The 12,238-nt window shown below is 48.5% G+C and overlaps 1 protein-coding gene across 7 annotated transcripts in view; it reads left to right on the top strand.

Moving 5' to 3' along the window:
* The window catches only part of STX1A (syntaxin 1A), a 338,192-nt gene that overhangs the window by 126,256 nt on the left and 199,698 nt on the right, over positions 1–12,238 (top strand). The window contains exon 2 of one of the 7 annotated variants that reach the window (XM_073315465.2): positions 2,838–2,943. The exons of the other annotated variants lie outside the window; for them this stretch is intronic. Coding sequence (XP_073171566.1) covers positions 2,934–2,943 — 10 coding nt within the window. The 5' untranslated portion in view covers positions 2,838–2,933. The remainder of the gene's footprint in view (positions 1–2,837; positions 2,944–12,238) is intronic. 7 annotated transcript variants of the gene reach the window in all.

Raw genomic sequence — 12,238 nt, 5'->3', positions numbered from 1 at the left:
CTAAATTTCCCAAAGCTGGTGAAATTGGTGGTTGGGGGCTCCTCTCCCATAAATAAACCTGCCTTTGTGCTATTGTGGGGTGGCTGCCCAGCTCCCTCTGATCTCCCCTAAAGAAAGCAGGTTTACTAGTGCTTTGGCTGCAGGAGTCAGCACCTGGGCTCTTTGGGGAGCAGGAATCTCTGGGTATCAGTGAGAGAGGAGATTCAGTCCTGATGTAAGGTTGTTACATGCGCCTCCCCGTCCATTCAGCTGGTGCCTGGCCCATATCTGATTACCATGGAATAATTGTGGCTGTTTAGCAGAGAGGAGAGCTGAACAGGAAGAGGCCTCCCCAGTGGATGTGATACATTTTGTGTGCACTGCTTTATTCTGATAACAAAGGCTGTGGATCTGACATCTCCTCACGTCTACCTTTGCCCGGCCTCCACATCAGCACTGGTGAGATTTTCTACTATTAGAACAGACTCTCGTCTTATCTGGAGCTACACAAATTGCTGGTGACAATGGTGCTGTTTGCCCAGGAAAGCAGCATTGAGTGGTGGGGAATATTGTTTCTGCTCATGTGCATTCCAAAAGGCTGCATGCACCACCGCCGGAAGCTTTTCCCTAGTGGTACCCGTCGGGTCGGCTGCGGAGACCCCTATATATGTCCTTGCTGACCTGCCGCCTGCTCAGTTCCTTCTTACTGCTCCTGACGATCGTTGGAACATTTTGCCTTTTATATTGCGCGCCTGCCAGTATGATGACACATCACACACACACGGCTGGGCAACAGAATTTGGTTTCCAGGCAGCCATGGTAAGCATTTTGGTAAGCGGGGTTGGCTTCTTCTGCCTTCATAACATGTGGGAATGGTTTCAAATTGCAGCACCCTCCTTTCCCAGAGCAAGCAATGGGTTGGGTTTCATGTTTAAAAGGAGGGGCTGCGATTTTCGGGTGGATGTGCAGCACACACCTTCCCCCACCCCTCTGTGTGGCTGTTCTCTGGGATGATCCCTTCTCCCCTCCCCCCACCGTGCAGCTATTCTCCAGGATGGTCCCTTTTAGCCAAGCACAAACAGCCCAGCATGAACGGGGTCCTTTTACTGTCCTTTACAAAAATTCCCCTATTTCAACCAGATGACCATGAATAATATCACTTTCCTGAGGCTGACACAGAAAGATATAGACCGAATGTTACTTGAATGCGACCAAAACCCAGGACCATTCACTGCCATGCTTTGTGCTGCAGTGATTCCAGAATACTTGCTACTGGCTTGGCGTGGTAAAGTGTCCTACCTTGGAGGATGAAATAAGGCGGCCCACCACAGAAGCCCTCTGCAAAGGCTTTCAGAGTACCTCTAGGAGAACTTCATGGAGATGTCCCTGGAGGATTCCCGCTCCATCCCCAGACATGTGAACAGACTTTTCCAGTAGCTGAACTGGCCGCGAATGCATCCCAATTCTTCAGGGCAAATCAAACATTAAACACTATTGCTTTTAAATCCTGTACCGTAGTTACAAATGTGCACTCACCAGAAGTGCCTTCTCTGGCTTCAGGGTTGGGGATCCTGCCTTGGGTGGGTATTGGCTCCAAGGTGCTGAAAAGGTCCTGGCTGCCAGGGAGAACGGATTCACTGCTTGCCTGCTGCGCATTCTCCTCCTCCTCTTCCTCATCCACAAAATCCTCCTCCCTGTTGTGTGAGACTCCCCCCTTGCAGGTGTCCGCGGACAGTGGTGGGATAGTGGTAGGGTCCCCCTCCCCCCCCCCGAATGCCATGCAGCTGATCATAGAAGTGGCATGTATGGGGCTCTGACCCGGAGCGACTGTTTGCCTCCTTTGTTTTTTATTAGGCTCGCCTGAGCTCCTTAACTTTCATGCAGCACTGCTGTGTGTCCCTGATGTAGCCTCTCCAACATGCACTGTGAGATTTTGGCATATATATTTGCATTTCTTCTTTTTGATTGGAGTTCGGCTTGCACAGATGCATCTCCCCGTACAGCAGTCAGATCCAGTGTCTCCCTTTCGGTCCACACTGGAGCTCGTTTGCAGTTCTGGGGGGACGACATGGTCACCTGTGCTGCTGAGTCCCCCATGCTGACCAAACAGGAAATGAAATTCAGAAATTCCCGGGGCTTTTCCTGTGTACCTGGCTAGTGCATCGGAGTTCAAAGTGCTGTCCAGAGTGGTCACAATGGAGCACTCTGGGATAGTTCCCAGAGGCCAATACCGTCGATTTGCGTCCGCACTACCCCAAATTCGACCCAGGAAGGTCAATTTTAGTGCTACTCCCCTCACCGGGGAGGAATACAAAAGTCGATTTTAAGAGCCCTTTAGATCGACGGAACGGGGTTGGTTGTGTGGACGCAGTAATTTTTAAATCGACCTAACGCGGCTAAATTCAACCTAACCCCGTAGCGTAGACCAGGGCTAACAGATGATTATTTGTTGCATTTGAGATTAATGCTGGACCAAGAGGCCCATCTCCACACACAAGTAGATAATTGAGAGCTGCATGGATGACTCCAGACAGGCCCCATGTGTTGAAGCAGTCTGAATGCTTCCTGTGCCTCTGAGACAGTTTTTAACCAGCAGCCTCTAATCGTGCATCTTGCACAGGGCGTCCTGCACCCTGCTGGGGCTCACGAGATTTGTGGGGCTTGAAAAAGGTTTTCATTCTTCTTGCTAGAGCTGAGCAATCAGAAAGTTAGTTGAAGCTAGACAAAGTCAGGTTAGAAATAAGGTGTAAATGTTTAACAATGAGAGTAATTAACCACTGGAGCAATTTACGAAGGGTTGTGATGGATTCTCTATCACTGGCCATTCTGAAATGGAGATTGGATGTTTTTTTTAACAGATCTGCTCTAGGAATTACTGGGGGCAGTTCTCTGGCCTGTGCGATACAGGAGATCAGACTGGATGATCCCAGTCGTCCCTTCTGGTTTTGGAATCCATGAAGAGCCGTGAGTACCCTGAAGAGTAGGGGGCCAAGGAAGCAAAATTGGGGGGTGGGGGGGTTTCATGTCAATGAGTTGGGAAGTGGCCCAGAAGCACCTGTTCAGAGGACATGTGCTGCTGAGGTGCCCCTGAAAGTCTCTGCCAGCTGGAGGGCCATGATGGTGTAACGCCAACAGGCCCTGGTCGCCTTTGGGTAGGATCAAACCTGGGACCTTTGCAACTTAGTATCTGAGTCTCTACTGCATGGGCTAAAAGCCACATGGGTTTTAGCTAAGGCTATAGCTGACTCATCAATCTTTATCTGGGCTAGGTGCCCCTAGGTCAGTGGTTTTCAAACTTTTTCTCTGTGGACCCAGTTGAAGAAAATTGTTGATGCCCACAACCCAATGGAGCCGGGGATGAGGGTTTTGGGGTGTGGGGGGGACTCAGGTCTGGGGCAGAGGGTTGGGGTGCGGGGGTGAGGGCTGCAGGGTGGGGCCGGAAATGAGGGGTCAGGGTGTGGGAGGGGTCTGGGCTGGGGCAGGGGATTGGGGTGCAGGAGGTGGTCAGGGCTCTGGGCTGGGGGTGCAGGCTTTGGGGTGGGGCCAGGGATGAGGAGTTTGGGGTACAGGAAGGGGTTCCGGGTTTGTGGGGGCTCAGGGCTGGGGATTGGGATGCGGGGTTGGGGCATGGACTTACCTCCAGTGGCTCCCGGTCATCAGCACAGCTGGGGTGCAGAGGCAGGCTTCCCTGAAGTAGCCAGTAGTAGGTCCAACTCCTCGGTGGAGGCACGCAAGCAGCTCCGTGCAGCTTTCACCTGCAGACACTGCCCCCCCCACTCCTATTGGCTGGGAACCAGCCAATGGGAGTGCAGAGCCGATGCTCGGGGCAGGGGCAGTGCGCAGAGCCCCGTGTCCCCACTGCCTAGAAGCCAGACCACTGCTGGCCACTTCTGGGGTGCAGCGCGGTGTCAGAACATGTAGGCACAAGCCTGCCTTAGCTGAGCAGCACTGCCAACGGGAATTGTAATGTCCCGGTCGGCTGTGCCTACAAGAGCGACCCAGTGGCCTTATATGCCATGACCCAGTACTGGCTTGTGACACCAACTTTGAAAATTGCTGTTCTAGAGTAGGACAGAGTGCTACACCAAGCAGGTGTGGGTTATGCTCAAGGCTGTGAGTCTGCCATGGAAGTCACGGATTCCGTGACTTTCGGGAACCTCCAAGACGTCTGCAGCGGCCAGTGCGGCTGGCCTGGGGGCCGCCTGAGAAGCTCGGGCAGTCTTGGGCACTGAGTCCAAGTGGCAGCAGGAGTTTGGGTGTGGGAGGGGACTCAGGGCTGGGGCAGGGGTTGGGGCTCAGGGAGGGGTGAGGGCTCCAGACAGTGTTTACCTTCGGGGGCTCCCTGGAAGCGGGGACATGTCCCTCCCTCGGCTCCAAGGTGGAGGTGCATCCAGGCGGCTCTGCGCGCTTCCTCTGCCCAGAGATGCTGCCCCCACAGCTCCCATTGGCCCTGGTTCCCAGCCAGTGGGATCTGCAGAGCTGGCGCTCGGGGTGGAGGCAGCGTGCGAAGCCTCCTGGCCACGCCTCCGCCTAGGAGCTGAGGGACTTGTCGCCACTTCCGGGGAGCCATGCCGAGCCAGGTAGGGAGCCTGCCGGCCCCACCAAACTCCTTCCCCCCAGCAGCAGTGGGGGTCCTGGGCCATGCGCTGCCACCCGGCCCTTCCACCCCCCAGCACCAGTGGGGGTCCTGGGCCACCCCTCCAAAGCACCCGCACCCCCCTGGGCTGTCCACCCCCTCACCCCCTACCAGAGCACCCAAGATTTAGTTAGAACTATATAGTACAAGGCATGGACAGGTCACGGGCTGTGAATTTTTGTTTACTGCCCATGACCTGTCCATGACTTTTACTAAAAATGCCCGTGACTAAAACATAGCCTTAGTTACACTGGTATCTACTGCAGCCTTTCAGCAGGGAGGGGGCATGCAAATGCTTCCCCCCATCCCAAGCACCTTGAGAGCTGGGAACCCTGGAATTCCCTGCTGGGAGGTTATTGAGTCAGATCCTGTGGCTAGATTTTAAAAATGGATACTGTCAGCTGGGATTTTGTTTGGAAATGCCTAATTCTGATCGAGCCCCTTTACAGAATGTCCTGACATTTTTTTAAGAAATCATTTTGCAAAACATATTCCTAAGTGTTTTTGCTCCTTGATTATGTTCATTAGAGTTTTTTCAGCAAGGGAGCCTCTGTCTTTGCAGGGGAAACTGAAAATGATTGGACGCAAAGTGTTGTGAAATGGACAAACTAAAATGAATGGGAATGAGAGAGAAATTGTTTTCTCTGCTGTTCTCTTTGACTGATAATCCTGGCACCTGCTTGTCACTCAAGTAGGCGTGAATTTTCAGACAGAGGCGACCTTCATGAAAGTGAAACATATTTTGAGTCAATAATAAATCCATGGCCGTCTAGTGTTTGGTTGGACGGCTCAGCTTCAGGCCACATTTCATCAGGATTAGTTGGTGCTTTGGACTCACCATTGATTTCCTTCCGCTTAATGCATCGGTTATCCTCTGGGTATTTATCCATACATCCTTCCCATTGGTGCCCTTCTCCATACACTGGACGTGCAAAGGACCCTCCATTTTCATCTGGGGAGGACGGAGTTTTACTGTCAGTTGCAATTAGCATGGTAGTATAGTTGTGTTGGCAGAGTGTCTACATGCCTGTTGGAATGTGTTCCTCATTTCTATTCCATAGCAGGTTTGAACCTTTAAGGGTATGTTTAGTTGTTTGTACGTCAGCAACTGTAGCCACCCGGAGGCCAGTCAATGTCTTAGAGACCTCCAGGTCCATGTGTGGCATGGAGCTCTCACTTTTACAGAACACTATTGATTAAATTCATTGTTGCAACATATATTTAAACTTTGTTATCACATCTCCAGGCACAAGTTTCAATTGAGTGTTATATTGGGTGGTTGGGTTTCATTATTTTGTACCTTCCTCATAAGCATTAAGCAGGGATCGTCAGTAAAAAGAAAATAATACTAATTAGGGTGTGTATTGCACCTGCTTTTCCTGTGATTACAGGAGGAGAAGATGGGCAGCTCATCCCACGCCATCTGTCATTAAGGCTGTCTACACTACAGACCTTACAGTGGCGCATCTGTTAAATCACCCCCAATGAGCAGCAGTAGCTGTGTCGGCAGGAGAGGGTCTCCTGCCAACATAGTGGTATCCACACCGGCACTTTTGTTGGTGACACGTTAGTCGGGGGCGTGGTTTTTTCCACACCCCAACAGACCAAAGTTTTACTGACAAAAGTGCTAGTGTAACCATAGTCTCAGTCTTTGTGTTTTGGTTTAGATGTATCACAGAACATGGTTTTGGGTTGAGCTTAGGCCAGGTCTCCTGGCCTTGCCCTGCTTTTTGATGAGATCTTTGGTTTAGTTTGTGCTTGTAGGCATAGTATCTTTGCCTTTACTAGAAAGAAAGTATTGTTTCTCTTTCCTGTTGATTCCTATTTACATATTTATATGAAGTTTTTCTTCCAGTCGCTTTCTGAGGCCTCTCCTGAGCTGTGGGTCTCAACCTTTTGCATGCTGTGACCCCATGTTAAAAACAGAAGAGAATTTGGGGACTGCGACTGTGTTCTTGTCTGCTTGTAAAGAGAAGGAGGGTGGCTGCAACCTCCTAAAACCTGCTCACCACTCCTAAGCTGAACCTGTGCCCTTGAGCTTTTAGGCTGGGATTTTCAAAGGGGCATAAAAGAGCGAGGTCTTCCACTAGAACCCTAGCCATTGTCTCCATAAGCAGAGATCCGTTCCTTTATGCTTTCACAGAAGGAAGTCACTTATCACTCGTATTCAATGAAGGCAACATTTGCAATAGATATGCAGCTTGAAGCCTTCCTTGAAGGTCTGGCGTGAGGACCCCACTTCTATTTTGTGTATCGCTACAAAGCAGCACCAGCAGTCAGTGCAGTTATTGTCCCTCGTGCTTTCTGCTGCCAAGACAGCATAATGTCTCTGCATTTTGACCTGGAGACATTCTGACCATATGGTGCCCATGAATTCTGGTTTATTACATATTCTACCTTTTCAGAAGTGCTATGGTCAGAAGGGCCCATTCACATCCTCTAGTCTGACCTCCCGCATAACCCAGACTCATCCCAAGAGTGCTGCATTCTTGCTGGAAACAAGCATAGTGGGAACGTAATTATCTCTGTCTCCTTTCTTCTCCTCCCCACAACATGCTGTGCCTGGTAACTCAATTAGTCTCATTCTTGGAGAGAAAAAAACCAAACAGCAGTTTGGATATAACTTCCTGCATGGAGACTAAGCATGAGGAATTTCATCACCAACTAATCTTTTTTTGGTTAGGCTGCTGCAGATGGGTGGTTACTCCAGAACTGCTGAAATGGGGCTCGATGGATCTGCAGGCCCGGAGGGACCCCTGTGATCATAATCTGACCTTCTGCATACCAGTGTTGAGAGAACATTCAAGACACTGTGAAACCGGATACCTGTCACTCCATAGTCACACTGGGATTTTCTTATACGGGGCGTGCAAAATAAAAAAAACTAGCAGGCTTAAATAGTCTGAAGAATCCCAGCTAATGAGCTAAGCATAGGGCAAATCCAGGAGGGGAGATGGTTTGTTAGGGCTGTGGATGTGTGTGGGATAGGAGGAATGTTCGTCCGCCGGTTAGGGTACTAGCCTAGGACTTGAGACACCTCGGTTCAATTCCCTGATGTGCCACAGACTTCCTGTGTGTCTTTGGGCAAGTCACCTAGCCTTTCTATGCCTCCGTTTCCCATCTGTACAATGGGGTAATAGCACCTCTCTACCTCCCAGGGGAGTTGTTCAGGTAAATACGTGAAAGAGTGAGGTACTCAGATGCTATGGTGATGGGACCATAGAAGTACCTAAGATAGACAGATAAGAAAAAAATTGACCAGCAGATGGTGTGTTTCTGCTCCTGCTGCTGGCTGCCTTTGTTTGAGCCCTGCCTGGAGAGTGGAGGAGCAATGTGGTGTGCACACATGCACTAGCAGCGGGACATGCTTCTTGCTGTGATTTCCAGACTCCTGCAGCCCTCATTTCTGAGGCAGGATGTTTCTGCACATGGCCATGTTCTTTTGGCTAAAGCAGCACTGGAGGGAGACAGCTCAGAGGCGTTTCTATGTTCATTCATCAGGCAAACAAACAAAATGGCCTTAACAAAGTTCGGGGACGGATAGCTCAGTGGTTTGAACACTGGCTTGCTAAACCCAAGGTTGTGAGTTCAATCCTTGAGGGGACCATTTAGGGATCTGGGGAAAAAATTGAGGGTTGGTCCTGCTTTGAGCAGGGGGTTGGACTAGATGACCTCCTGAGGTCCCTTCCAACTCTGATATTCTTTGTGATTCTGTGTGTGTGATCTTGAAACCACTGAATTACAGGCAATGGGGATTAATGAGAAATTAAGGGAAAACACTGCAATGATCCTGTATAGCGGGTGGCTGTGAGCTAGAGATTATTCAGAAAGAAATGACCTTCCAATTAGCATATTCCCATATAATTTGCTGTTTAATTGTAAAGGCTTGATCCTGCCTTTCAATAAGTGAGAATTTGTTGCTCTGTGCCATACATAATCAGCTACTTTGCATGCGTCTGAGAGCAGGAACAAGTCCTTAAAGCTTCATTTTCAGTGTGATTGACAGCTGTTTTTAGAAGGCTCCTGGAGGCCCCTTCACTGGCTCAGTGACCAATCCAGCCCACTAGAATTATTATACCGCCAGCTGAGAGCTGCTCCACTCGGGGTGGGTCTGGCTGTTGATGCTGGCTCCTGCAATGTATCTCACAATTTAGTAGGCTAAAATCCAGTAATGGAGCAGCTGTCTTTAATTCTACCTGACACGGCCATCTCGCCGGAAAAATTCATACAATCTTTGTAACTTGTTGGACTGATCTTTCAGTGACCTGGGATAGATGTCGTTGATTTCAATTTCTGTTCTATGATCAGTGGCTCACAATGAATCAACCAATCAGATTTCAAGACTGTAACTCAAAAGGACACTTGAGCCATTGAAATCTCATCATAAAGTCTGACCTTTGGTGGATAGATCACAGGTCAGGTTAGGATGATTTTCCTCTGTGACTTAGCAGACCATCATACGGGAATGTACAGGACATTTCAAGATTCTGGCTAAATGGGAAAATGGAAATCAATTGTCAGTCCTCAGTCTGTCACAGTCTGCATCTGCAGTGTATTTGACAGGGATATCAATTGTTGCCTGGTCTTCCTTGAATCATCATAAATAGAAGCTAAAGATGGAAACTTCCTATTAACTCCCCCCTGTTCCCCCATCCAGTATATCACACTAGGCCAAGGCAGCAGTGCTCCTTCCAGCATATTTACTAGTGCATTGAAAGACTCCAGTCTCTTCCCTGGGGAGCCAATCCTACAGCCAGATCCAGCTCAGCCTCCAGACCCTTCTCTGGATACTCAGCCCATATTTTCCCTTTTCTCTTTCCATCCCATTGCTCTGAGTTAGTCCCTTGTGTGCCAAAGGGAATTGCTCCTTTCCCTCCTTGGTGTTCTCTGTCATTTATCTCGAGAGTGTTGTGTGTCTCAAGTTCCCTTCGCCCTGAGGATGTGCATGTTTAGCTGTTTTAATCTCTCCTCACAAATCAAGACCCTCACACCTTTTCTGGATGCCTTCTGATTTGTCCATGTGGTGACCAGGACTCATTACTTCAGATGTGGCTGGACCACAGCTATAGAGTGACTCTCTCTTGCTTGATTACATGGCGCATCTGTTCCAAATCTCCACTGGCCTGCTTTGTCTCCATATTCCATTGCAAACCCCAGTCTAATTTGCTCTCCACTGTCACCTCTAGGGCTCTGTCGACATTACTCTCCAGACTTCTCTCCAACGGGTGCTCTCGATCATTTTAGGAATATAGGAATGGCCAGACTGGATCAGATCCGAGGTTCATCTGGACCTGAAGCATGCCTTAGGTAGTGGCCAGCCCCAGGTGTTTCAGAGCAAGGAGTAAGAACCACACAGTAGTAGATGTGGGACCATCTACCTTTCTAATAGAGAGTGTTTTAAATGTGGAAGCATGAGGTTCAATATCCTTTCTATTATTTTATTTCCATATCCAGGGCTTCACTAGGATTTGAACCCAAGGCCTCCGGCACTAAGCGAGAAGCCTCCCTGGGCCAACAGACCAGCTATATTCCCTATTGTTATTCTCCAGTTTTATTAAGTGAAATCTCACTTTATTTTTTCTTGCCCATGTTTCTAACCTCTCTTGGCCTCTCTCTGTCCTGATTAGTGTTTGCAATGGCTCCCAGGCTGGCGTTACCTGCCAGTTTCATGAATGTGTTGTTTACTGTCTCTTGCAGATCCCAAATGAAGTTGTTAGATGAGGCCTGTCTGGATGCTGAACTCTTGCAGTGCCCCACTAAACTGCTCTTTCTCCCAGCACTGCAATTTTTTATCCTTTATCTCTTACAATCTTGTAGTCAGTTGCAGTGCACACGTGGATTCCTCTCCAAGCCAGTTTGAATTAGTGTCAATTAAGATTCTCTAAGAAAGATCAAATGCTTAACAGAAATCAAAATATAGTCTCTGCTCTGTCTTCTTTTCATCTAGTGATTTTGTGATTTTGTCAAACGAAGCTGTCAGGGCTGTCTGGCAAGATTTATTCCTTATAGACTTCCTGTGCTGCCCGTTGCTTGTGGTTCCATTCCCCTCTAGGTGTCAGTGAACAGGTGTCTCACTGAATATTACAGTGCTGATCTACAGATGAAGTTAGGTTTGCACGGTGGGCTCAGCCCAGATCACTCTTTTCTCCTTCTTGGCAAATGATTTGTCTCCATCTAGTCATCTGGTATCTCCCAAGTTATCTGTGATGTCACAGAGATGGTGAGTTACATTCCATAGCTAATTTCCTTGATACATGAGGACTGGTTGGTTTGTTTATGTTCACATTTTCCAGGTTGTCTCCTGCTGCCCTATAGCAATAATTCCTTTTTCAGGGTTCTTCCATCCTACCTTATTAATGGTTCACATTTTGGTCTGTATTTGCCTTGATGATATAGTCCAGGCCTTGGATGGGAGATTTTGTATGCTGTCTCGTCTCATCTTTCCTCTCAGTATGAAGATCAGAGCACTCAATCTGTTTGTTCATGTTACTGGGATGTTCAGATGACTGCAGGAATGAATATTCCGAAGTAGCTTCATCTTGTGCCATTAGATCTGATTGTTTCCACACTGAGTTGAGTCTTCACTGGTTTCTTAAAAGCTAGGCATTCTTCCACTCCTCCCCATGTTACTTCTGCCCACAGAGGGAGCTTTGATGTGATGCATCTAATGGATCATTATCAAAGCACTGGTGACAGAAGTTAGCAATACTTTGGCTATAGAGCCAAACAGCTGAACTGGATCATTCTTGGGTGCGTGTGTAGAAACATGTCATTACCTGACAAGTATTAAACTGCCAGCAGGAAAAACATTCCTGGAGGATGCTCGAAAGATGTGGATGCTCTATAGCAGCAGCAGCTGCCACGTTTTGGGCCCTTCAGAGTCTGTGGGGACATTGTGACATCAAGCTTGAGCCCAAGTTGTGGCGCTATAGGCCCACAGTTATACCCGCTGTGCTGTATGGAAGTGAACCGTTGGTGGCAAGAGAGGCTGAAGAACACTGGACTGACATTTTCAGTTTTCATAGTCTCTGTCAGCTCCTCCATATCAAGTGGCAGGACAAGATGAGAAATGAGAATATTTAAAGCCAAACCCAGCAACTGCCTCAGTCAGCACCAGTTTGATTTCAATGGCTTTTTTGGTGTGGATATATTATAAGACCAGAAGACCAACAAATTCCGAAGTGTGTGTACCAAGGAATGCTGCTACATGGCCAGCGATCACATGGGTGCTAAAACGTTTTGGTGGTATGACGAGCTTCCCAATGATGGACATAAAGTGTACAATCACTATTGCACCATAAGCACCTTGCCAGAGATTGAGGTGGATGGTGCTTGATTTGCAAGGAGAGCACATCCCTTTAGGATTTGCTGTGATGATGATAAGGGTGCCGCATTAGTCAGGGCAGGGGAATGTCACATTCTTTGCTGGCATGGTCATTTTAAGAAGCTTTTGTTGCTTCTCCAGAGTGACTTGGTTTGATAGTCGCTTTGTCTGGACCATACATTGTTTGTTTGTGTCTGGTATTGGAACACTTTCTTTCCTTCTTATTTTTACCCCAGACCTGGGAGCTGTGAATTGTACACTCTCTTCTACTGATTGGACTGCTCTGACGTTGACTAAAT

This window comes from Lepidochelys kempii, chromosome 17 (assembly GCF_965140285.1).
Source record: "Lepidochelys kempii isolate rLepKem1 chromosome 17, rLepKem1.hap1, whole genome shotgun sequence".
In the NCBI taxonomy this organism is placed as follows: domain Eukaryota; kingdom Metazoa; phylum Chordata; order Testudines; family Cheloniidae; genus Lepidochelys; species Lepidochelys kempii.
Note: the sequence above shows the minus strand (reverse complement) of the source record. Positions and strands in the feature narration are given on the sequence as shown.